General features: G+C 41.2%; 1 protein-coding gene across 4 annotated transcripts in view; it reads right to left on the reverse strand.

Moving 5' to 3' along the window:
- Window positions 1-634: 634 nt before the first annotated feature.
- Window positions 635-27,647, reverse strand: part of CREB5 (cAMP responsive element binding protein 5) — a 395,972-nt gene continuing 368,959 nt past the window's right edge. For 3 of the 4 annotated variants that reach the window (XM_081800339.1, XM_081800340.1, XM_081800342.1), the window contains 5 exons: window positions 22,779-22,820; window positions 20,549-20,872; window positions 16,162-16,389; window positions 8,295-8,403; window positions 635-7,373 (listed from right to left, as the gene is read on the reverse strand). In XM_081800339.1, coding sequence (XP_081656465.1) covers window positions 7,210-7,373; window positions 8,295-8,403; window positions 16,162-16,389; window positions 20,549-20,872; window positions 22,779-22,820 — 867 coding nt within the window. In that variant the 3' untranslated portion in view covers window positions 635-7,209. The remainder of the gene's footprint in view (window positions 7,374-8,294; window positions 8,404-16,161; window positions 16,390-20,548; window positions 20,873-22,778; window positions 22,821-27,647) is intronic. The other variant, XM_081800341.1, reaches the window with a different exon arrangement.

Raw genomic sequence — 27,647 nt, forward strand, 5'->3', positions numbered from 1 at the left:
AGGAGAGTGTTGCAATAATCCAGGTGAGAGGTGCTGGTAATTTGGACAGAGCTGTAATAGTAAAGTCAGTGATCAGTGGTGGTTGGATTCTGGCCACGCTGATGGATCAGACATTGAACCTAAGGGAAAGAGGAGAGTGACTAACACATTTAATGAAAGAAGTGGAGGGAAAGAAGGTAGCAGGGGGAAGAAGGAAGGGAGATATCTTGAAGAGTTCACACCTAAAGGGGCTAAGACTGACCTTAGGACTTTTCTGGAAGCCAGGCAGAGAATTCCAAGATTTGATTGCCTGAGTGGCCAGCATGTGCTTCTTGGCTCCTAGACATCTTGAACATAAACTTATGCTGGCTGTTCTTCTTGACTGCTAGAATCTGTGGACCCCAAAGCGAAGTTTTGCTGTGTAGCCAACCCACTGTGAGTGTGTTAGATTGGTGGCTCAGTTGGGAAGTTGGATGGAGGAGGCTGTGGGAGCACAGTGGTGGTCTAGGAAGGAGAAAATCTCACCTCCTTCCATCCCTAGAGAATCATGACCCTGAAAGACCAAGCCTTGATTTACAAGGCAGGAATGAGACCATGTGCAGAATAGAAACCATTATCCCCAAACCCGAATTTCATCATACAAAAGTTACATGTATTATTTGCATTTGAGTGCTTTATTATATTGGAATTGCAGTGATATTATTAACATTTGTACAAATGCACAAAATCTTGTCTCCTCTTGCTCGAAAGAGATGTAAAAATCTGACCTAGTTGAACAGTCTTAATGAACTCATTGTCCATTGGTAACAATAAATGCGTTCACGATGCAACAAAAAGCTTAACATAAAATTGAACATATTAAATGCTGCAGCAAGTATTTACATGTATGTACCCCCAATTTTTTTTCTCCTCCCAGTAAGGAAGGTGGTTGCTTTACAAATAGACAGACAAACATAAATGCTTTGCTGTTGACAATTACAAACAACCCCCCAGTCCAGAACTTAAAGTGACAGCACCTTTTTTTGGGGGGGGGGATCTTCCTTAGTTAGCACTTACTTTGCACAAGGCTAAACTTTTTTTTTTTTAAGTTCTAGTTTTGGACAATATCTATATTCCAATTGTCCTAGAATGTTGTGTTTGAACGGAGCCATTTTTCTGGGCCTTTTCAGAAGATCCCAAACCGCATGTCCTCTCCAGGGAGAACATTTCAAGCTTATCATTTCTCTAAGACAAACCTCAAAGGCAAAACTCCTCTCTCTGAGGCAGGTGTGATTTAGCAGAACATAGAAGGAAAGAGGGTGAGTAGGTCTTCTCTTCCACTGGCTGGCTGGTTGGGAAGGGTCCCTTCTCTGAAACCCCCTCCACTGGCCCACTGCTGATACCTTTCATTATCTCCTGCCAACGCCATTGGCATTCTAAAGGAGCCAACTAGACTCTAATGAGCTTCTTGTGCATAAGATTTTAATGATATACTTAAAGCTAATTTATTCAGGTTCCACATTCTCAGTCCTGAGGCTAAAATGATTCTCTTTTTTTAAAAAATCCTAGAAAGTTCTGTAATATGAAACTCAAGGTAGGAAATCCTAAATGGCTTATGAAAAGCTTTCTAAATCCTGGTTTCTAATGAGCTACATATTAATAAGTTGGTCGAAATACAAGAGCTGATCGTTACTGATTCCCCTCTGATGATAAGCTTGGAAACGTATCAGAGCGCCACTTAAGAATATTAATCTTTTAACAAATGCTGGCAATTTGGCCTTACCCCCCTCTTCAACTTGTGGTAAATAGTTTCTTTTTTTTTTTTTAAAAAATAGACAATTTATAAGGAAAAAAATATATAAACACTCTTTAAGCAATTTGGCTATAAGCATTAACATCACTGAAAAACTCCACAAGAAATAGTAAAATATTTTGAGCGGATGTACACTTTTTCATTTTCACAACATGATGAGTTAGGGTTTTTGTCTTTGTTTTCATTTCTTTGTTTTGGTATTGAATTTTATTGATAAGTTTATTGCTTCCGTGTCTTCTTGTCTTTCTCAGATTATCATTGTAAAATAGAGGTGCTGTCCCTAATTACGTCGCAAGGCAACATTGTATTTTTGAGACCTAGGAATGAAATAGACAGGGCCACTGTTACTTCAACAGCCTCAGAGAGACAACGGCTGGGGCCACAGTCCATATGCACCATGGTGCACAAAAGAGTTAAGTCTCCTGGCTCATTCAGGACACTTCGGTTTGGAGGATGAGATAGAAAATTCTTAAGTGTAGCTTAGCTGCTGCCTCATATCTGTTGCATAATATAACTTTAAAAAAAAAAACATGCTATGAATAAAGGGTTAAAGAGTATAAACTGGCTCTTCTCCTTGGTTTTCTTGTAGCAGGCTTCATCCAGGCTGATGTGAGGAACCTGTCTTTGCTAGGATACTAAGGAACGCACGCACATGTACCTGGTGCAAATATTCTGTAAAGTATTTTAAATGATGCAGCTCAGAGCCTGAGGGGAAGGGTGGGGAGTTGGAAAGGGGAGAGCAGAAGGCAAGTCTGAGGACAGGGAGGGGCTTTGAGAGAGAACAAGAGAAACAGAAAGGGATCGAAAAAGCTAAAGTGCAATTTTAAAATATAAATTATTTTAAAAGCAGGAGACTCTAAATAGCTACTGTTCGCATAGGCACAGTTTTATTCAAATTTAAATGGGTTGTTTCCTTTTCCTTCTCAGATATACTGCATAATGGAACTTGAATGGCTTAAAGCTACGGCACATTGTTTGGGAAGGGGAAAAAAGAGCACTAAGGAAGCTGAATAGTGCAAGGCATTCTAGGAAATTGGGGTGGGGTGGAGAGAAGCAGAGATGAAGTTGTTTCTACACTTTTAAAGAAAGCTGTTCCAGTTATAGTTACTGATTCCCTTTAGCTGAACTCTGCTTCCTAAAGGAAAGAGCTTACTTTAAAAATTAAAAAAAAAAAGAAGAAATAAATGTTTAAAAAAACTGTTCAGAACATAGATTAAAAAATAACTCACAGAGCAATAAAAATCCTTGAAATTTCTATGCACAGAGATCTAAGCAAAACATTTCCACCAAATAATGGAGAATAGCCATTTGAAACCCTGAAAAATGAAGATATACACAACTAGAGTAGTTTATTATGAACTAATACTTTAAAAACAAGTAGATCCTACAGAAGAATACTGTTCAAATGGAATGTTTTAAAATAACATTTATTAATAAATATCTTATAAAATTCTAAATTAATAGATTCCTGTTCAAATTTTGCTTTGGTCCTTGAATTCCACTGTATACACACATACATACATATATATTTTCTTAGATGGTTTTTATTAACCAGAAAGAAGCACATTCTATCCTAACTGGATGGCTAGTTTGATAGCAGTTACTGATGCTTAAAACTCCCCAGCCAAGGGCTGGTCTTTCACCGCAGCTGGTTTCAGGTTTTAATGGCAAACTCAACTGACACACCAAAATTTACATAACAGGCAACAAAACCACCTGAACATTCACCACTGATGCCCCTCTGTTCAGAACATGCACTGCATTTGAGTTCTTTGACCAGACAGGCTCCAAAGAGCATTTGCTCCAAGTAAGTCATCCTAATTATCACAGTTCAATCAGTGACACCGCACAAACTGCTGTCCCCCACAGGCCGCGTGAACACTGTGACTCGCACACACCGACGTGGACGTGGGGAGGGATGAGTGGGGGTGTAAAGGAAAAACATCAGCTTAACACAGGCTTTAAAATGAGTACGTTCATCCGTGGCTAGGATTTACTCTACCTGTCCTGGCATCATATGTTGGGAAATGTCTTTTAAGAAGAAATACGATTTGGGGCACCTGGGTGGCTCAGTTGGTTAAGCAGCTGCCTTCGGCTCAGGTCGTGATCCTGGAGTCCCGGGATCGAGTCCCGCATCGGGCTCCCTGCTCGGCGAGGAGCCTGCTTCTCCATCTGACCCCCCCCTCTCATGTACTCTCTCTCATTCTCGCTCTCTCAAATGAATAAATGAATCTTTAAAAAAAAAAAAAAGAAGAAATACTATTTGGATGCCTCAATTTAGGATCAGCTGGTAGAAATGCCATCAGGGGTACCTATCTAAGTCAAGTCCCATCACATAAGGCAGGGGAAGCACTGTAGAAACTTCCAGGTAGGCTGACAGTGACTTCAAAGGCAGATGCTGCCAATAAAAAACCCCACATATGAATGAGAGGCAGTGTTGCAGGGCCCGTCCCTCCTCAGGATGGGTGCTCTGAAGGTCATTACAATGGATCCGTGAAGATATAGGTGGATGACCCAGGAACTGAGTGGGAGAGGAGAACGGGGCAGAAAAAAGATGTTTTCCCAGATTGGCAAAAAATGGAGGGCACGGAGGGGTTTTCAGGGAGACTGATTGTTCCACGGTCTGGTGAAGGCTGAACCTTCCAGTGAAGTACTTAATATTGATAAGCCGAGTATTGGATTTGACCAACGAGCCTTTCTGTTCAGGGTTTCAAGACGCTCTGACAACGAGCTGGCGCCTTCCATTTTACTGTATTGCCACACTGAACATACCTAAAGGCTCTAAGTATAACAAGAAGACAGTTTATTCTAATTATATGTTGAGAGCCGTTTGCTAACGTGTGTGTGTGTGTGTGTGTGGTTGGTTTGCCTACTTAGCATAAAAAACAGACATAATTGACCACTATATAATGCACATCAGTCAAACTGTCAAGTTGCTGAATTAAGAAAACTCAGGCAAGTTCTTCACCACAGAGGCTTTCAGTTAAACAACTAAATATTCAATCAAGAGGTGGAACAGAAGTAAACCATAATTTTAGTGACAGCCCACTCCCTGGATATTCTGATATTACTAGTGGATTTTTTAAAAATCCATTTCATTAAGTGCTATGCATGCAGTAAAGAAAGAAAAGTTTTTGTTTACTTAAAGCAAAAAATAAGAAAAACATAAAAAAATTTAAAACCCAAGCAAACATTGCAACGAGCTCTTTCTCTTTTTTAGAGAGACACATACGTGGTCCTAGAAAGGAGTTTTGAAAAAATTAAATTTAATATCAGAATACAGATATATCTTAAATATTTCTTAGGAAGCCAGTTAGGTTCAACCATTCAGCTGTTACTGCTGGGATGCAAAACAAAACAACTATGAATTCAGTATTTAAAATACTTAAAAAAAGATATGTTTGTTTAAAATATAATAGAAAATCCTTTGCATTTTTCTTTTTTCTCTAAATTTTTTTGTTTTTTTTTGTTTGTGTGTGTGTTTGTTTTTTTGTTTTGTTTTTGTTTTTGTTTTGATTTCTAGACCACAAAGCCAGTCATGAGTTTCCCTGGAAACTCAAAACTTCCTTTTGAAAGCACTGCATATATTTAAAAAAAAATTGTTGATAAATACTGATTTAAAAAGTAAATTTTTAGATAAAACTGAAACTAGTTATAAAAATCATGCTTCACGACCCTCATATTTTCTTTTTTCTCCAAAATAGATTCTTATGCTATAGTGAGAGATAAACACATAGACACACACCCATACATGTCTTTCCCTTTCTTGAACTCTTATAAAAGCTACACCTTTTGTAAAATACTATTATTTTAAATCCCATGAATGTGCGTGCATGCGCGTATGTGCACACACACACACACACACACTCATGTTAGGAGGTCAAGCATTCAAATGGAGATGAAACACCAGCACCTGTCTAGACTGCTAGAGGGAAACATTAGCCCCTGTTACTTGCGAGATGTGATATTAAAACATTAGCACAGTAGAATGGCTTGTTTCAAGGAGGCACAACTGTGGTTCGGGACTATATGCTTTCCATAATGGGCGAATCGATGAAAGTTGTTGGAAATATAAATCAGAATTATTCAGAAGAGTGGAGTAGCCATATCCATGGGATTCTTTCAGCAGCCAAAGAAGGCTTTGGCTGTTCTGGGAGGGCTGAAAGCACCCCTATGGAAACATTAGGTTTTCTTTCTCTCTTTGTTCCTCCAGTGGTGCGTCTACTTTTATCCACCAGAACAGCAAAGCCAGTTCCATAGGCTTAAGAAAAAAAAAAATAATGAATCTTAGTCTATTAGCAGCTGATGATTGAACAATGTAATCTGTGTAGTGAATAGAGCCCTTCTGAATCATTATATAGCATATGGATTTTCAACCTTATAGGCAGGCCATATAAAACCAGTTGTAATTCGAGGGTGTGATGTTATAGCCTGCATCATAATCTGGACCTTCACAATCGAGGCTTACAAGGCTCCCTTCCCTGGTATCTCCACAGCTGGCTTTCAACAGTGCCTTACCTACGGCTAAGCCACCTTTTATTTGCTCTGATTATTAAAAACCTTACATCAGGCACATTAAACATCTCCTGCTTACCATTTTGGAAAAAGCAAGAGGTGAATGAACTCCAGCTGTGGGTTACAGGCAAGAAAAGCAATGGCTAGATCCTTATTTTTGAGATTTGCTTTTTTTTTTTTCCTTTAAGCATTATTTTCTTCTTTATCTGCAATGCTAAAGGGGGAAAAATAAAACAGAAGAAAGTAAAAATGAAGAATACACAGGGAGCCCAGGGAAAAGTGGCAATGGAAAGGAAGACTGGAGGAAATTAGAGGACAAATCGAGGAAGTGGACCAAGAGGAGGAGGAGAGGGGGCGAAATGCTCGGTGGTTTTATTTGGACATCAGCAGATCTTATAATTTTTTTAGGAAGAGAAAAAAATATGGAAAAGGCTCTGTGTTTATCTGGAACTCTGGCGACATCACAGCGCAAACTCAACGTGTGTTACGATGTCATCAGACTCACCACCCAGTTACCTTGCATATGTTTACGTGACATCTAGGTATGCCTCATTTTGGCTAAAAGCTGCGGTTTAACAAGATTCAATGTTTCAGGCAAAGGGCTGGACTGGTAAGAATGAAACCGTGTCTATATACAGAAAGAGTTCAGTTTATAAACAAGTTAACTGGTACCAGAAAATTGGAGAAAAGCACCAAAGCATTTCCCAAGCTGATAGATTAATTAATTGCATAACTCCCTTTTTTTCTTATATAACTAAGTATAAAAGACAACATTTCCATAATAACTATAAAAATGAAAGCCAGTCTCTGAAGGGCTGAGGAGTCTTCCAGGTCTGAGTTAATTCTAAAAATGCCCTTAAAAGAAAGGACGCATGATATGCGACAGCTCTTCTTGGAGGCAAGGTCTGACCCACCGGCGGATTTTAAAGGATGGGATTCAGGTCTGTTCTGTGAGTGGTAAGCTGACTGAGGGTGGAACTTCCCACCACCTCGCTCACTGCAGAGGAAGTGGTGATGGTATTATGTTGGATGACCTGCTGCTGAGAGCAAGCTGGGACGGGACTGGCAGGAGGGCTGCTCTCCGGACCTAGGAGAAAGCACACACACACACACACCAATATAGCTCTTCTCGGGTGGACCTGAGGGGCTACTCAGGGAAACATTACTACGTGTTTACTAGAAATAGAAGAGTTTCACACATTTACTCCTGGACGTTAATTTCAAAACTTTATTTTAAACTGTAGTCAAAAGCTATGCCTTCCCACTTTATAGCTACAAGCAAAGCCATGCTTTCTATACCAGCAACATGATTGCATGTGTTCTCGAGTCTCGGTATGTGAACTTCCCCATGTTTGTATCTTCAAATAGCCATCCATATATCAAATGTGGAAAAATACTCACATGTGGTGGGAGAATCTGTGTTGCTCAATCTAAAAAATTATTTGAAAATAAATTGACCTTCAGCCATGAATCCCTGCTCCTCCCACCATCCCCCACTCAGCTAGCATTTAACTTATGGACATTCTAGATGCAGAAACTGGGGTCTAGAGAAAGGGATTCACTTTACTTATTGGAAAACTAAGCTGAGGTCACGAGCTTTTCAGCCCAGTGAATAATAGGCAGCATCCCTGAAGGCACTGGATGTGATTCACCCAATGCCTCTACCCCAGCCCACTGATTTCTCTGGAAGGCAGCTAGCCCACTGGTAGTTGGGCTCCCGCAAGCTATTTTCCTACTGGCTGTGGAATTGGAATTCGGTAGGATTTTACAATGTGAAATGCCAGGGAAAGTCTAGCCAGAAATTATCGGGAGGTGGTGGGCATGGGGATGGGGTCAGAAAAGAGGGATCCCTCTGATGCAATAGTCTGGCAGCCACTGAAGAATTCTACTATGATATCTGCTGGGGTGTGCAATCTATGCTTTACTTTTGCTCTTCCAGTAAAATCCAATGCAAAATTAGTGGCAAAAAAAACTGGACACTAAGAAAAGAAAAAAGTCAACGACTTACTTAGATATCCTTGTGATTCTTTCTGCATGGCTGTTATTGGACAGTCTTTATGCGTTAACAACAACTGTTTCAGCTGTGCCACCTCATTTTTCAACATGGACACTTCATTCTGGAAGGAGACATATCAAAGCCGTGTTGAAAAGACCAGAGAGTACAAGTCCCCATGCACTTTCAACGGTGATATTGGCAAACTTTTCTGCCGTGTCTGAATGACATTAAGGATAATATTTAATGGGATTCACCTGAAAATGTGTAGCTTGCCTTTAACTTGGTCCTCACATTTACCAGGGACTTTTTGAAAAGACCAAGTTTTTAACTCAAGAGCTGAATCCTATTAAAAGTCCAGAGCACACCCTTTAGGTAGTGGACTCTGGAGCCAGGTGACTTGGGTGGGAATCTCCACTTTACACTTACTGGGTGACTCTAGGCAGGAAACATAAGCCAGCTAAACTTCAACGACCTTGTTTATAATTGGGGATCAAATCGGAATAAAGTTCTTTGAGTTGTTGTGAGGACTGAATGAGGCAGTAGATGTAAAACTCTGAGAATATTGCCTAACACACTGAGCAACTACTGAATTTAGCTATTCATAATAATCATCTTCACACTGATAAGCTCAGGTTCATGTTCAATCTGTGAAGAAAGTGAATGTTGCACATGCATTGAGAAGAATTGAATGGCAGAATTAGTGGCTTCAAACTGAAATGTCCTCAGAATAAGCCAACCGATCTACCATCAGATTTCCCAAAAGAATTTCCAAATGGGCTATAGTTCAACAGAGTGCATCCCTGCCTGATGTCTGCTTAGCAGAAGGCATGGAAGCACATGGGACAAATGTTGATTCTCTAATGGAAGGATGAGGTCCGCCCAGGAACGGAGGGGCAATGAAGTTTTGGCAACGATTAAATTAATTCGATTGGTTCACTAACTAGTTTGGCTAATTTCAGTCTATAAACTCTTCCTGCCATCAACAATCAGGGTGTTGTGGATTGCATGTGTGTGTGTTTCTTATTTACTTAGATAAGTGCCTCAAATCTCCACTTTATGTAGTAATTCACAAAGACCAATTCATAGCTTTGTAGAATAATGTACTTGGCACCACTGTCTACAAATATAAATGTAGAATAGATTGGTTGGTTCTAAGGTGCTTCCACTTGATAAAAGTAAACTGTAAACATAGCACTATCTCAAACAAGCCATTTTATAGTTGTGATAAATAATATCCTCTCTCTGGCCAATGTTCATTCGTGGCTGCCAGGCATTGTACTCCACATGTGGGAGCCTTTAAAAAAACATGCACACAGAAAAGGGTGTTTTAACATTGCTGTCATTAAGTTGTATCTGCACTTTCATTATGAACTTGGCTTTTCAGGCATGTATTTATCACCTAAAAAACTAAGTTTGGGATTCTAAAAGTTAATTTAAAAACATTTTTTTTGAAGCTTGTTTTAAAGACTACCTCGCATTTCCAAATTCATTTGCAAAATATAAGTAATCAAATGGTGAGTAACATAAATAACAAAATAGTAAGAATCTCACCTACAAAAGCCTTTCTCTTCTCCAAATTTTACAAAATAAAAATGCCCATCTGAGAAATTAGCATTAATAGGACAAATAAATCACTTAATTGCTCTTAATCTGAAAACATTCAGGAGGGTGAATTGCATCTCCCACCTCCAAAGGAATGTAATTGGTAAGGGGCCCTATCAAAACCAAAATTGATCCCTGTCAATTCTGGGGTCAGTGGGACAACTGTATTTTTAGAACAACTTATTGTAGCCTTAAATACTAATTCTTTCCTCTTTGATTTTATGCCCATTTAAATTCAGACAGCCTTCCTTGCTTTTCCCAGATGCCCTTTGCTTAAAATGGCATGTGTAAAAGAAAGTTACTTTTAGTCTGTTAAATAGAAGGCAACCCCTGGTTAAAAAACAAAACAGGGATGTCTGGGTGGCTCAGTCGGTTAAGCGTCTGCCTTTGGCTCAGGTCACGATCCCGGGGTCCTGGGATTGAGTCCTGCATCAGGCTCTCTGCTCAGCAGGGAGCCTGCTTCTCCCGCTGCCTGCCGCTCCCCCCTGCTTGTTCTCTCTCTCTCTTTCTTTTTCTCTCTGGCAAATAAATAAATCTTTAAAACAAAACAAACAAAAACAAAATGAAAATGGAGAAAAAGAAAACTAATATATAATATATAAAACTAATGATATATATAATATAGGAACTAGTATATAAAACTAGTATATAAAACTTATATATATATATATATATATATATTTGGCCTCAAAATGAAATGTCATATTATTTGCATTTGGATTATAGATACAGCACTTTTCTAAAATCACAACCGCCAAGACACCTGCACCCTAAGTTTAGCTGCAGATAATGCAGACACTCTTTCTTAGAAAATGGAGTCAAGCTCCTATTTTTACTAAATCCTCCCACACTTTTCTTCTGTGACCTAGGAAACAACAAATAAGGAAAATAAAACAAAACAAGACATAAAACAAGATTCTCTTGCTTTCTTACACTTCTAGAAGAAAAAAGAAAGAAAATCCCACCTGGTGGCTATCTTGGAGAGATTGATTTTAGTCTCCGTTTTTTCCCCAAGTATGTCCTGCTCCATCCCACCTTTCCTAGGCAGTGTTCAATCTCCCAGGCACAAAGTGTTCATGGCCCCTTCCTTAAAAAAACACTTTGAATTCCGTTCTTTGGGCTTCTACAATCACAAGGAACTAACTGCCTACAATCCTTGGCACACCCCAAATTGTTTCACAATAAACCTTTTGCTTCCATGAGAGGTCACAATAAAACAGCGCCAATCACCGCTATGAACAGCATATGTGTCAAAGCCCCGTATAAAATAGATGACTTGAGTGGCACTTTTTGTCTATGGATAGCAAAGCACTTTATACGTTGTAAGTATAGGAACTGAGGACCTAGGATTTCGAGGGTCTGTAAAAGTGTAGGAACCTGAAAGATATATGTGAATAAGGATATATTTCTTAAAGTAATGTGTTAGTAATTATGTTAGTTATCTTACGGTTGGAAAATGAATGCTGATAAATATTCTCCATAAAGAAGAACAAACAGCCTCTTGTTTAGATCGTACACACGTAATCATGATGCTGATAAGGATGAAATCAAAGTCTAATGGCCACAGAAGCAACAAAATTCATGGGGCAGCTTCCAGCAGGAAAAAGAGCTCTCAACAGGGGTTTCAGAATAATATGGTTGCGCCTCCCCACTTGCCACATCAAACTAACGTAAAACAAGATCGTGGGACTAGTTCTCTAGTTCCCGCCGGCAACATAGGTGTTTATTCTTTGAGTGTTTCTGTTTTGCCTTCTATGGAGAAAGCTAACTACCTAATAATCAAACGAAGGACTCGATCTTTACTTTTTATTCATTAGTTAACTGCTTTTGGTATTCTCAGATAGGCTTATATTTCGAGTCTCACATTTCCTGAGGGAGCACAGTTTGTGTGCTTCCAAATCTTATCAGGGCAGATTGCAAAGCTCTATCTACAGTTTTGGTTTAGCACACAACCTCGCATCCTCGTATAGGTCCACACTGTTGACAGAGCCTGTCAAGCCTTCATCAGATTCCACAGGGGAGGCTTTGGATTAAGAAAGGTTGAGAATCACTGCCCTAGAGAAAGCAGGGTGGACCGTGGGCCGTGCGCACACATAATCATCTTCCAGTCTCCACGCTGACTGCCAAAGGAGATGCCAGACTAGATTTTAAATAAAAACCCTTTTGAAGGGAACACAAGTAGAATCACCTTGAATTCATTTTGGAAGAGAATCACCAGATAGCAAATGTTTCAAAATGCATGAAAGAAATAAAATGCTGCCTGCAGCTCTAGTAGGGAAATAAAAACCAGGCCTTCCGGAGGCACCTTCTTACTCTGAATTACCTTGCTTTAAGAATTGAGGCAAATCACCAATATTTTTTTTACTCCCCTGCGTGGGTTATAGTAATTGTTCTAGGTCTTTGTGTAAAAGTACTTTACAAAAGCCAAGTATTAATAATCAGGTATGAATTATCCTGTTGAAACAGCCCTTCATTTTTTCATTTTTTGAACCTCGTTTGGGTTTGCTACCCTAAAGCAGTTAGCCATTGTGATAGGGACTGTCGGAGGCTAGATGCCTTTGGATTAATCTGTTCTTTCACCCATAAGGTTGTCTGGGGGAGGAAGTAGTGCCCCTCTAGAGATATTCAACCCCATAATAACATACTTTAAACAAGTACTCCAAGAAGTCCCTAATAGCTACATTTGCAGTTTTTCGCTTTGGGGATGTCATTTTGTTAAAATGATAAACCCAGAATGCTTTTTGATGCAAGCAGTAGTCTGTGCCAAAAAAATAATTATCAAAATGGGCCCTACAAGATAGCCCCTCCCCGCTTATTTTTTTCTTTTTTGTAGATTAGTTGAGGCCAGGTTTGGTTCACGCTAAAACAAAGGACTTTCAATTTGTAAGGCAACAGTTCCCATCTGGCCTATTCCCTTGCCAAGTCCCAAACCTGGGCTCATGTGTCTAAAATTTCAGCAGCGACTTAGGCCATGTGTCTTTGCACTAAAAAAAAAAAAAGCAATTATTTCCATGGGCGACCAGATGATTTCCATATCGTCTGCTGCACACAAACAATCCACTGAGCACCCCATCAGTTGCTGATGAATTCAGAGCTGATCTTAGCTACTCTGTCAGAGAAAAGCACACGGGTTCCTTTAGTTTAAGAATTCTCTACAATGAAAGATCCTAGAGCAATGGGTTGGGTCAAGAGAAGACTTGCCTGGGTCCTCCTCCTACTACGTGCTGTTAGTGTGACTTTCAGGAAGACCCTCATGTCCCCCTGGCCTCAGTTTCTCCCTATACAAAAACGTCAGATCGTGTGATTTCTAGTATGTCCCTTAATTCCTATACCTGTGTTGACCTCTTGGGTACAGATTTGTTGTGAGACAAGGAAATGAAGTCTGGGAGTTTGATTTTGTTTTCTTAGGTCTGATTTTTTCCAATCTGAAACTCTGCAGCCCAGCTAAAAGGTTCTAAGCTGAAAAACAACTCAAAAGTGGCAGCTGGCCATCCAGACCTTGGATATTCCATTTGGCTAGAGTTTGTTTGCTTAGCACCTTCCATTTCTGTTTACTTAAAATTTGGCTCACTGGACCAGCCTCAAGAGAGACACCTTTTTCTTTTGACAAAGGTCCAGTAGGAGGGAAAGGGTCATTCAAAGGTAGCAGAATCTGCATATCCGCTCCAGCATCACAAGGCATGATGCAGAGCACTCAGCATCACTGAAAACACGGAACGGCTGTGGTTTCTGTCCCTCTGAAGCAAAGCAGTGGTTGGAAAACACAAAGAATTTAGTCTTTTCAGAGACTGTCCCTTCCTTCCCTCGGGCACTCCTTTAGCAACCAAAAATACCGGTGCCTGTTGATAGACCAAATAGAACTTTTTTCCCCCTCGTTTTCGGGGGCTAGAATTCTAATATCTTTTTTCCTTAGCCATGTATGGTTCTAAAGAGTGGTGGAAATTAATGGATTAGGGTCTCGTAAAGGGTAAATTTACCTTATGTGTTTTGTAAGAGCAATAACATGGAGGCATATGCCAAGTCATGAACATATCTGACCACAAGGTAGACCAGCATCTCCACTTTTCCTGGATCTCTGCTATGATCTCTTTCTGTTTTCAAGCTCCAGCACCATAGTCAATACGCTGAAATATTTCTGCAAGGACTCATTTTAGTTAAAACTGATTTAAACATTTGTTGGCATCTGATATGTGCCAGCTGGCTATTCATGGCTCCTTCATCTAAGGCAGTGGTTTTCAATCACTAGGGCTGATTTTGCCACCACAGGGGATATCTAACAATGTGTGGAGACTTTTTGGTTGTCACAACTTGGGAGTGGGGTAGAGGGTGCTACTCATATTTAGTGGGTACAGGTCAAGGATACTACTAAATATCTACTATGAACAGGATACAATGGAGAATTATCAAGCCCCAAATTCAATAGTGCCAAGACTGAGAAATCCTGCCCATTTTCACGGACCTCTTGCAAACCTCAGAACTGGTAGCAAATTCCAGGGATTTCCGCACTTCGGTCATTGCAGAGCCAGTGTCTGTAATATTTGCTAGATCCACATGCACCAGAGTTTTTATTGACTTAACATGTTTGTACAAATTAACTCATTATTTAATATTTTAGCCTCATCCTTACCAAGAGTATCTATGAAACTGAAGTCCTGATGTTCTAATTACATTTTTCAATACACATAAACATAAAAACATGATTACTCTGAATGTTAAAAGTGCTTACCATCTTCTACCTAAAAGCTTCTCACATACCACTGTGGCTGTGGGGATTCTAGAACTACAGATTTTCAAGTTGCAACGACTTTCGTGGTGTTAGAGTCCAGCCATCCCACTGTGGCTTGACTCCCTGCCAAGTGGTCAGGCAGTCAGTGCTTGGACACTCCAGAGATAGGGAACTCATTCATTTATTCAACAAGCAGATATTGAGTGTAGACACTCAGGGACTCAGCAGGTTAGCTCGACACTATACTAGAAACAGGGGGTAGAGAGTAGGGGGAGAAGGCAATAAGATAAAACACAGCTCCCACCTTCATGCACATAGAAGCCACTGGGAGGACTGCTTACTGTATTTCCCCCGTATCTGCTATATATGTTTCCCATTTTCTTTCTCATGTCTATCACAAAAAGGATGATAAATTTAGGGGAAAATGAGACCATCCATATGCAGTTCATGCATAACCCAAAATTTCTTTATATATTTGCAATTTATACATTGGCTGCTCCAAGGCCATTTCCATTTAATGCACTGAATATGCAAAAGTTTTGGGGGTTTGGCACCCCTACTGTTCCTTTCTAAGGATGCACAGAGAACCAGGTGGGGGAAGGGAGCCTACAAACTACTAAGGTACAGATCCTCCCTATTTGGGGCAATCTTTTCCCCCTTCCCTCCACTCTTCAGCCTTTCTCTGTGCTCCTAGAAGTGCTGGGCTACAATCCCTAACTCTTACTGCTCTCTCTGCATACTTGTCATGTAATCTATTTAGTTGCTCTTTCTTTGCTGGTGGACAGGGCATTCCTTTTCATGGGAGAACAGATTCCTGAACGCATCATTTGTATAGCATGAAGTCTGCTGGAGAGGCCCTGGTACTAGACTCTTCTCCCCTTCTCTCAAATGCACCCAGAAGGGGCCTTGTTAGAAAAATGTCCCCTGTTGAGCCACCCACGAAAGGGAAAAATCCCACAAGATTCAAATCTTGTTGAGTTTGCAAATGAGATGGGAATAATGTCTTTTCTTCTAGAGCAAAATAATAACCATAAACGTTCCTTTCCTCCATTAAACCAAACCAGAGGTAATCTGGTGGAAGGCAAAGCAACCCCCTCCCTGGTGAATATAAAGAACTACCGTTGGGCTGAAGATTTATTATGTGCTAGGTACCGGGGAACTGCTTTGTAGACATTAGTTCACTTATGACTCCCAGCGACTCTATGAGGTTATTATTCCCATTTTATAGATGAGGAAACTGAGGGCCAGGTTAAACACAACTAATTGCTGAACAAGAGTGTGAACCTCCATCTGACCAAAGCCTGTGCTCACGGCCCTATAACTCAGTTGGGCAGGTTCTCCCTGATCAGAGCTTTGTAGGCAGGCTGATTTAAAACTGAATGCTTATTTTGTTTTGTGCAGTGTCCCGGCTCGAATAAAGCTTGGGGAGTAAACCTGCATGCAGTTGCTCTGTGGTATTACTGTTTAGGTGAACAAGCGCCTGCCGGGGGCAGGAAATGCCAACCATACACAGGGCCTTTGAGTCCCGAGGAAAGAGACAGCGGCCTGCACCTGAAGCTGCATGTTTGTCTGGGTGAGTTCTTCTGCTTTCTTTTCCAGTGACATCACCCAGACCTTCCTCTTCTGTCTGCAGCGGGTGGCAGCCGCCCTGTTCCGTTCCAGAAATTTCCGCCGCCTCTCGTCGGGATCCTCGTCCACCACCCTTCGCCGGCGCCCCCCTGTGGGCTGGGGCGGTTGTACTGTCTGGGTTGGCTGCATCTGTTGTGTCGCTGGTGAGACCTGTGGGCACGAGACGGAGTGGGGGGATGGGGACAGAGAAGGAACGTGCTGGGTGAGAGAGGAAACCCAAGCTGGTGTTGGAACACAAAGCACAGAGAACTGATTGCTTTAGTAAGCAGATCGAACTTGTTTTCTAAGAACGAAGTCAACAGTGAAATCATGCTCATGAAAAGAAAAAGCACTGCCAAACTATCTTCTGTGATATTTTGGCAAGACACAGAAATGACTTGTGAAACAGAGTCAAACAGATTTTTCCCTGACAGGCATTTGGCTGAATCATGGCAGAGGAAATATATTTTTTTTTCTCCTTCAGATGTTAAACATGTTTTATTTAAGGTGCGTTTTATAAAGGTTTAACGTGCCAATGCAGGGCTACAGGTGACAACAGAGAGATCAGGGCTCTTGTCACAATATTGACGAGTCTTCTGTCATCTGTAGAAAACTCCTTCTGGGCAGGTTTTGAACTTTCGTTTTCCTGGTGTTAAAACCGTGTTGCTAGAACACACCTCTGGGACATCATTACCACTGTGACTCCTACCAAAAGAACCCTTTGAAGCCCAGAAAGCAGCTTGAAAGCCTATTTTTGCCATTTCAGAGTTCTTAATGCAAAGGGCCTAGCGGGACCGGCAAATTCCAGATGGGTGCATCTGCTCCTTGGAGATCTGCCGGAGACAGGCCTTTTATGCAATGGATGCCCGGTGCAACCCTGAGCCCCGTAATACACCTGTCTGTGCTACAGGGAGGGGTGGCTGGGAATCACCAGATACTTACATTGTAAGGAAACCCTAGGAGTGGCAAAGCACTTCATCAAAAAGTGTTACTATACTTACAGATTCCTTCTAAGAGCTGCAAGGGGCTCAGCAGTGCCTAAAGTTTTGGAGAGTCCTGCCCATATAGCTTTATTTCCCTCCATGAGGCAGACACACAGCACTGAGTGAAATTTCCAAGACTGACTCTTTATGTGTCTGGACACCTAATGCTTTCCCTAATGCACCGCACTCCTTCCCCCTTTCTTCACTCTCCATAAAGGGTGTTTTTTTTTTCCCCTTCTCATTTCTCAGTCACTCAGGCTTATGGCTATAATATCTATAAAGCTGTTTTACAAGAGACATTTAACCTACAGAAATAACAGGCAGAAAAAGTGTTTAAAAGAAAGTGCAGCTACCTTTCCTACCACATTCCAGTTCTAAGATTGAAATCAATCAGAATGACTGTAATTGCACTAATAATGGTTACTGGTTGACATTGGCTGACTGAAAGTGATATATTTTAATCCTAAACTCTATCAAAGCTCATATGACTCACTGTAGAAGAATCAGGCTCAGGACTGAAGTTGGACTGCATCTTGGTAATTTTATTTAAACCAGAGACATTTTCTAAAACTGCTTATTGGTGATTCCTTTCCTCCCAATCACAGAGAAATAACAAAATGAATTAATTGTTGAAGTGGCTGGTGAAGATGTCATCCTTGTTACTGGCAAAGGTTTAGTACTTGTCATCTCAGATGCTAGCTGCTGAGCTAACTGCCTCAAAGCAAAGCATTAGGAAGGAACCTGTGAACCTGGCCACTTTTGCCTGTGCCATTTCTTTTTGAGAATTTGTGATGTCTGCACAAGATTCTCAAGTAGGCAAAACGGTTTGAATCTCCATTGCCAAGACCTTGCATTTGATACTGTATTCTCCCACCCCAACTTCAACCAACCTTTATCTCTGACACTTCTGTGCCTTTTCCCAAGGGGGTACGTTATGTGGTAGTTTCAGGCTCAGTCCAGGTTCAGGGTTCAAAGTGTAGTTTGGATAAGAGAAATTCCTAGTGACTGAGGAGTGACACCAGGACTCTGAAATCACATCCTTATGTGCAAGAGAACCCTAAGACCAGAATTTATGTCCCTGGTAATTATTGTTACTTATTTTATTTTATTTTTTTTAAGATTTTATTTATTTATTTGACAGAGAGAGCACAAGTAGGCAGAGAGGCAGGCAGAGGGAGAGGGAGAAGCAGGCTCTCCGCTGAGCAGGGAGCCGGACGTGGGGCTCGATCCCAGGACCCCGGGATCATGACCTGAGCCGAAGGCAGCCGCTTAACCGACTGAGCCACCCAGGCACCCCGCTACTTATTTTATTTTTAAAATAGAATTCTGTTGGCATAGATGCTCTGAAGCTTTTGATAAAAAAATAATGAATTGTTATTTCATAAAGACAAATTTATTCCAAGTCATATTAGAATCTCCCAGTTGGGAGGGCCTTAATAAACTTCTGTTCCTAATGCTCTAATCATTGTATGCTTAAGCAATATGACAAGATCTCAGTAATCAGCCAAGTTCACATAATTTAAGAGTGGCATTTTGAGTATTGTCTGAATGATCTTGTTCAAACTTTAACAAGAACAACCTATACTCTTGCCCTATGGGATTAAAAAGCAACTGTGTAGCTAATTATAATGCAATTAACTAATTGCATATACAATTGGCCACTTACTGACTTGAAATGGAGGGCAACTGGCTAATTGGTAATTAGCTAATGAATGGCTTTTATATTCAACTAACGGTTAAACTTGTCTGTGAAGTAACTAAGCCGACAAGGCAACCAAAACTTGATGCTATCCTTTTCCTTAAAAAAGTAAGTACACATGTGAATTTATTTGCCTATCTTTGCACTTCTAGTTTTCTTTGTCCCTTCTAACTGTCTCCATGTCCTACTATGGCGTTTGACTAAAAAGATGCTTTGGACGGCATTTTATTGCTGAACTACTTGCTAAACGTCTATCATATTACTTCAGTTTGGAATTAATCATGGCTAACATGTACTGATTCCTGTGCCAAGGGCTTTACAGACATTCTATTAATACTCCTAAAAGTTGATGAGTTTTGTCTATTATTACCCCATTTTGCAGATGGGACGACTGAGGCTTAGGGAGTTTAGCTAACTGACCACAGTCACACAGCAAGTAAGGTGGGAAAAGAATTTACAGATTTCTCACTCCAAAGCCTGCACTCTTACTTGCTATATAGAATTCCTCTAACTACCTTTGCAAAAGTAAGCTGACCTAATGAATAAGCTTATCTATTGAACAGATCAGAGAGTTGCTTGTGAATGACCCATTTTGTCGATGGCCGTCCAAGTTTGGTGTGTGTTAGAGGAGAGGGTTCTAAAGCTCCCAAACTGCCTTGGGTGAGGTCTGGAGGCAGATGATGGAGGAGATGGTGAATAAGTGTTATTTGGCGATTCCAAGCTCCCAATACCATTCTGACCCAACTGGTTGGAACCTGGCAGTGTGGAATGGGTGGAGGGGACTGACAAAGGTCATCCTGCTTGAAGATCCAAAGTGTCTAGGGCTAGCCATGCTCCTAGACATGCCCTTCATCCACTTACTAAAACTTACTCAGGTACACGGACCTGCCTCTCTTCTTGGGCTGGGTGACATAACGTCTGCCTGGTCCCCCAACCCTCCTTCAGTTGTGTCTAAATGCTGGCTTTCTTTCTAGCCACTTCTGGTGACTCTCCACCCCTGGGATTTGGCCTTTCTCTAGAACCAACCATCTACAGAGCTTGGCTCTCTGCTCCCTCCAACACATTTCACACTAGGTGGCATGAGTCACCTCTCTTCCTCATTTACACTGCACCTTATGGCCTATCATCCATTACCGAGCTCCTTTGTCTGCCTGGAACTGTTATTCTTTAGCTTTTTAGCATTTAGTGTTATTCAGAAGACTGCCCATCGTATTTAACTTTCATTTTACAGGTGCCAAAATTGAGTCTCTATGTTGTAAAGCACTGCAGTTAAAACCATGGCTAGAATTAACTTATTTTTCCCATTCTTTATTCACATCTTTCTTCAGATGCTTCAATTCTTCCTAATCCTCCCATCAGTATTACTTTTTTAGAGTTACCTTTGTAACACACTGCAAAAAAACAGATTTTGGAGAACTGAAGTTTACATTTGCCCCCGGAGACTAGACCTGACGTCGATCATATTGTTTCTAGAAACTAGGATCTGGGAGGGTCTTATAGGATGCCATTATTTCCTAAGAAAGAACAGAGATCCCCCAAGAGTGAGACAGAACACCCAAGCTCATCAAACCAGTTTGCTGCCAATGAACCCTGCATTAGAACTCGCACTGATAACAACAAGGGGGAAAGAGATCATAAAAGGGTCTACCTGCGCTTGGTTGCCGGAGTGCAGGGGTGGGTGTGGCGAGGTCTGGTGATGTGCAGGGTGTGCATGAAGGTGGGAGTGGGAGTGATGATGTGGGTGGTTCTGCTGGTGGTGGGGTTGAGGGTGAGGATGGTGTGCTGGGTGCTGGTGCTGGTGTGGGTATGGGTGATGGGCTGGCAGTGTCTGGTGCTGATGCGGGTGTGAGTGCATGTGGTGGTGTGGCGTCTGGTCCTGCCGGGAGCCCATCATTTCCATCATGTGTCCCATGGTGTTCATATTCCCATTTGACATGGCAGCTGGGTGGTGAGTCAACGCGGCCTTCAACCTCTGAAACAGAACAAAACAAGAGGGGACAACTGAGGTCAGTCGTGTACAGAAGAGGGATTTTGAATCAAAAGGACTCATATTTCAATTCTATGTTATGGTACTACTGCTAGTAATTGTTTATTGGTTGGTGGTATGACTTTTATATTAATTTCAAATTTCCATATATATCTTAGTAGGCAGGAGGGTCAATGTCAGTTGGAAATGTTAATTCAACTGTCACGGCAGATGAGCAGGATACCCTGTCAAGATTTAGACAGTCTCCTAAAAGGTATTTCCTACTAGTTTCCTACTATCGATTATTCATCGTATCCTATTGGCAGCTGAATGTAAATATAAACCAAATAAAACCAATATGATAATGTCACTGAACAAAGGGCTCATCTGATACAGCACTGTGTTTTGTAAGGCTCACAAGAATAAAAGATTTCTTCCTCTCAAAAGACTTCTCGAACACAAAGAGGAAATAACTTCAAATTTCAGGGTACAGGAATAGTATTGATGTTATTTTAGGACTTCCAATTGGATTCATGATCTATAACTTTCAGAGGCAGTAGGTAGGTCTTCTCGATTTGTTACCATGATATTTCTCATAGTCCCTCCTGATAACCTAATTTTTCTCACACAATAACTTTCTTCTGATTTTGGGAAGGAAGTGAGGGACGTGGAAAGATTTGGATTGCATTCTACAACTTTTTTGACGGCCGTATCACCGGGCATATTTCTAACACAAAAGCATTATCCATTAACAAGCATACAGACGTGCACACAAATAACTTCTACCTGAATCTAAAGCAGGGATCAGCAAACTTGTCTATAAAAAGTCAGATAGTAAATATTTTTACTACTGCACGCCTTATGCTCTCTGTCACAACTACTGAATTCTGCTCTTTTGGGGCAAATCAGCGGTAGACGGTGTGTAAATCAATGAGCATGCTGTGTTCTAACACAACTTTATTCAGGAACAGGAAGTTTGAATTCCATATAATTTTCACATGACATGAAATGCTATTCTACTTTAGATTTTTCATCATTTAAAAATGTAAAAACCATTTTTAGCTCGTGCGCTGTGCAAAATTAGGCAGGGGGCCAAATTTGGCCCACGGGCCATGGTTTGCTGGCCCCGATTTAAAGAATCAGTTGGTAATCAACTTAGTCACAGTTTCTTGAAAATTGCCTTTTCTTGTACACAGGCAATTATCATCATATCCTGAGGGGCACAATGTGCTAAGTACTGTATAATACAGTTATTCCTTGGAAACATATCTTCTGCAGTGATGATAGTCTGGTTGGCAAGCTCACACAGGCTCCATGAAGTATTTGCTAGGGGACTCAAAGCTCTCTCCTGATTTGTATTCTTATCTGATTAATGACAGTGATGTGCAATCACTGCAAAAAGGAAGAGTTGTATTTAAATGAGGGTCAAAGCAACCATGCTCCAGCCCTGTACAATATTAATGACTCTCGACTGGGTGGAGTAAGCTATTGATAAATACCAACTGAATTCATCAAAATCTTTAGTTAAATACAAAGAACCTCCACTTGTTTTTTTTTTTTTTTTTTAAGATTTTATTTATTTACTTGAGAGAGAGAGGTAGAGATAGCAACAGAGAAAGCACAAGCGGGGAGTAGAGGGAGAAGCAGGCTCCCCGCTGAGCAGGGAGCCCAAAGCGGGACTCGATCCCAGGACCCTGGGATCACGACCTGAGCCGAAGGCAGATGCGTAATGGACTGAGCCACACAGGCGTCCAAGAACCTCCACTTGTAAAAGAAAAATAAAATAAGAGGGAGGGGGATATGTGACAGACTCTATCCTAAGATTAGATAATCATTGAAAACATTTCCTACATGCAGATTCAGTGACCATTAAGCCTACTTGCTTCCTCTTTCATGAGTATCAGCTACTGACCTTCATCATAGTAATCCCGAAGAAGTTAAGCTTCCTGAATCCCTGGGAAAGAGGTGGAGGAACAAGTAGAATAATTTCATCACAGTGGGATAATAATAGCATGGAACTTAAAGATTCTTATTTGAATATGACCTAAGCAAAAGAAGTAAAAAATAAAATAAAATGAACTGCTGGACTTCAGATACATGTTTCTTTATCCCAAGAAAAGTTTCCAAATGACATCTCCAAACTTAAGGGTGAAGAAAATTATGAAAAAGATTATATTGAAATCACTGTTTTTTGGCTGTTTTTTGAAATCGGGTAGTGTTGATAAACTTCCTCAACTATTCTTTGTAGTTTCATTATTATGAAAACATACAGCTATGTAGTAAAAAAAACCAACTCCTACAAGAATATGGGGTGAAAGACTAAAAGCCACCTGCCTACCCTTTTCCCGCGAAGCTCCACTCCCCCAAGTAACTTGCCTTTGTCCTCCTTAACAGTATATCTTCGACACCTTTCTCTATGAGTGAATCTAGCTAATAACAATGGCTGGCATTACTTGAGCAGTCACTGCACACCACTCCTCAGTCTCACTTAATCCTTAGAACAATCCTGCGAGGCTAAAAGAGAGGCTAAGCCCCCTGCTTAAGCTCACACACCACTGGAGAGGTGTAAAGGCATGCTACCTCCACAGCCTGTTCTCTAAACCAAGAAAGAAGGTGCCGGAAGGCATACCATACACATTTGCCAAAAACAGTTATAAACTATGTTATGCCACCTCCTTATCATCAAAAGAAAGGCAGAAAGAAGAGACAGGTCTACGATAAAATGACAAGACAAGATGCCATTGGTGCATGGTCCAGCGCATGGTTACTTAGCACACAGTGAAGATCCAGATAAACTCTTTCTGAAACTTGGCAGACAGAAGCGTGAATGTAAGAATTTCCAGGAAGCTCCAGTGCAGCAAAGGATCCTGGGCTTACAATGATCACCTCCTTTGTTACATTTGTAAAGAATGGATACTTGTATTCCCCCCTCCCGCCTTCCCCCACCAATCTGATAAAGTACATGTGTCCCTTCTTCCTGTTCCCACTTCCTCCTTATCCTTGGGTTTATGACCCTTCGGTCTTTCTAATTCAGAGGACGTTATGGCTTATGCATAGACACTGAGGGGTGTGGCCCTACCTTCCCATCAGCCCTTGCTCTTCCCACGCAGGCTCCACAGGCCTTTGCATTTGATAGTCTTCTTGCCTGAAATGCTCTTTCCCTTTCTTCATTTTATTTTTATTTTTAAAAAGATTTATTTATTTATTTTAGAGAGGGAGAAAGTGAGACAGTGCCCATGAGTGGGGGGAGGGGCAGAGGGAGAGAATCTTCAAGAAGACTCCCCACCTGCCCAGCCCAGAGCCTCATGCGGGGCTCCGTCCCCCAACCCATGAGAACATGACCTGAGCCAGAACCAAGAGTGGGACGCTCAACCGACTGTGTCACTCAGACGCCCCTCTTCAGACATTTTATAGCTCTTAGCTCTTGGCTCCTCCTTAGTAAAATTCTCCCTGGTCTCCTGGTCAAAATCAATTCCTGCTATTGCCTGGTCCCAGTAGGGCCATATTCCTCTTTTTAATTCAGTTTGTAGTTAAGATTTTTAATATGATTATTCAATTCATATCCATCAACGATTCCAGACCGTAAGCTTCCAGAGAGCAGGAACCACGTTGGATTTTACTCAGTTGTTAAAGTCACAGCTTTAGCACAGAGCCTGGTACATGGTAGGCACTAAATTCATATTTTTGGAATGACTGTACAGATGAATGAATGAATGAATGAAAGAAACTTCTGAGGCTCATGAGGATGCAGCATTTTCATCTTGGATCGCTGCAGGTGCTATCTGTCTGGGAGGATGATTTCATCGGTCAACCAAAGTCAGCAGAAAAGAGTAGAGAAGTCATGGAGGCAGACAGGCAGTAGAAGTACTATCAAAAGAGCTTCAGGCTCCATACCCGGCCTGCCCTCCCAAAAGTGATAACAGAAAAAATAAAACGTAAAGAAACAAAAGGAATGTTCCTTCACTTTCTCTTGATACCTTTTCCCTGGAAAAGTGGTACGGAAAATTGAAAAGCGGCTTAGTAGTGGGTCACTATGTCACCCCTCCAATGCTACAAACAAGTTTTCCACCTTTAATTAGGAGCAAATGGAGCCTGACAAATAAATACCATGCACCAGATCTTCATCTTAAATAATTAGCTTGTCCTGTTAAGGGAAATTACTTGATTGCCTCAAGTCTATTCTTGCATATTTCACGCCAAGACAATAACACTAGCAAGGCTCATAACATTCCATTTACCTATTTATTCCTTCAACAAATATTGATGGAGCTTCTACTATGTGCCAGGCACTGCGTTAGGCACATCATTATTTGCCACTACCTGAAGGAAATGCATAAAACCAAAGCTTTTTCAGCACGGGGGAGAAAACACACACTTCAGCGAGGAAATGAAGACTTTCAAGCATCCCTTAGAGAACCTCAGGCCTTGGGGTTGAGTCCACTGTCCAAGCACCAGCCTGTGTCCTCTTTGAAGGAAAGCAGTGCCAATAAATGATTGGGGCACTTCTGAAAGTCCTAAAGAGCCTACTGCTTCCCTGTATCCTCGTGCCAACACGGATCATTGCAGTCTAAATCATTAAAGTATACCAAATATAGATATTTGTACCCCACTCTTTCAGGGATGATGAATAACCATTAAATGAGTCCAAGCTGTATTTTGCAGAATGATTTTTCTTTTTGAAGCTGAACTGTGTCTTCTTTTAAATAACATTCTACTCAATGCCAAGAAAAGGCAAGGGAGAGAGGGGAAAATTAATGAGCAAATAAACATATTTTTCAGCTATAAAAACCAGGGCTCTTACTGAGGTGTGGCTGCAAGAGAGAAAAAATGATTCTGTTTACTTTCTCTCATCCTCTACCACATCCATTTATGTGAGAGAGCAAATCAGGAGAGACAGCGAGAAGCCTGACACAGCTGGTTTCAGTCACTAAGGGTCATTTTCCTTCGGTCTGTGTATTTTACAAGATCCTTGTTCACTGTTCCTGATGGGAGAGTGGAGGGCCCGCTGCCCAGGATCTGAGTCCCGGTCGGAAACCAGCTATCGACCTCGTCCCATCCTCTGCTCTGCAACCGGGGCTTCCCCCCCCCACCCCCCTCTTGAATCTTCAGCTCTGGACAGTTCGCAGTGCGGGGCACTTGGTGAAGCCCAGGTACAGGCGCCCATCATTACCACCACCTGGGTGCCTGCATGTGGGCCTGCGTGAGCACACACGCACGTGACACACCCACCCACACCCACCGCAGGCAATTTATCTCCCATTAACAACACGCTCTTGCCAATTAGAAACATTTGTGGAACTGTAAAAACATTTCTTCTCCATCTTCAGCACAGCCGATTGCTTATGTTCTACAGACTCTGAAAGCCAAGCCGAATTAAACATTATTTGAAATTCAGCTGGGTGGGAGTGGGGAAGGTTGGAGCATTCTTTGGAGAAAGGTTTTCATTAAAAACGGCTGTTGGGTTTTGTTCCAGAAAAGAATGTGATAACATCAAAATGTAGTGTTGCGGAGTTGACCACAAGTAAGAGGCTGTCTATATAAAAGCAGGGCAAAATCCGTATTCATATTTCGTTTCGAATACAGGATAATTGCCATCGGCGGCCTCCCCAAGGTATTGCTCGAAATGTAATTTCTTCTTTCTTTCTCTTCCCCAAACATAATTGATCAGGTGAGATGGTCAACACAGGCTTCTGAATGGTCCCTCTGGTCCCTGGGTGGGCCCGGGTGCCTTCACCAGAGGCGTGCTTGCAGGGTCAATGCCTACTGACTTGCTCTGGGTGTCAAGGATTTCCGATTTTAAGTCTCTGAATTAGGAAAAAACTAAAACAAAAACAAAAAACAAAAAAATCAAAAAACAAAACCTGATATTTATCAACTGAATTTTATGACTATTAAATGGCCGGTTGGGATCCCCAATACTTTCCAAACTTGAGGAGAGATAGGGACGGGCAGAAAGAGACCTGTCACATAGTGCCACGAGTCAGTAACATAAACTTAGAGCTTTATTTTGCCAAGATAGAAATAATTTTTTTATAAAGATTTGTTTATTTCACAGAGAGAGAGAGAGAACACTAGCAGGGGGAGGGGCAATGGAAGACAGGGAGAGAGAGAGAATCCCCAAGCAGAGTGTCCCAGCTGAGCACAGAGCCCGATGCAAGGCTCAATCCCAGGACCCTGTGATCACCATCCGAGCTGAAATCAAGAGTTGGCCACTCAACTGAATGAGCCACCCAGGTGGCCCTAGAAATAGTTTTAATGCCCAGACTCACATCTGAGCTTCAGGATATCCATTGAAAATGATCCTATATCTGATAGTGTCATGGATCTTAAAATCCACCTTTGGTTCAGGATCATCGTTGAGATAATTAACTAAAATTATACCTAGCTTAATCGCTTAGAATAAAATACGCTTCTTTCAAAACTTTCATAATGTAACTCAGTGGTTTATTTAGCTCTGATGGTTTCATAATTTAAGTATTCATCTGCTTTAGGTTTGGTTTGGTGAATAAATTTCAAATAAGGCTACCAAGTTGGAAGGAGAGATTATCCAGGAAGGGTAAGATGCTATAAAGTCGAGAAGGAAAAAATAGTCATACTCTTTGTCATGTTGTCACTAAAAAGTATTAACTCTGAAGATGTTAGAGATAATGTAATTAGTAAAAAAAAAAACACAAAGAAATTGTATTATAAATCAATAGTACACTGGAAAACGATGCAAGGACATCTCACAAATAAGAATGATACCTCAGAAAAGTAGAACTTCATCAGTTTTAATAAAAGC

This window comes from Leptonychotes weddellii, chromosome 12, assembly GCF_054177405.1.
Source record: "Leptonychotes weddellii isolate Sample4059 chromosome 12, ASM5417740v2, whole genome shotgun sequence".
NCBI lineage: Eukaryota > Metazoa > Chordata > Mammalia > Carnivora > Phocidae > Leptonychotes > Leptonychotes weddellii.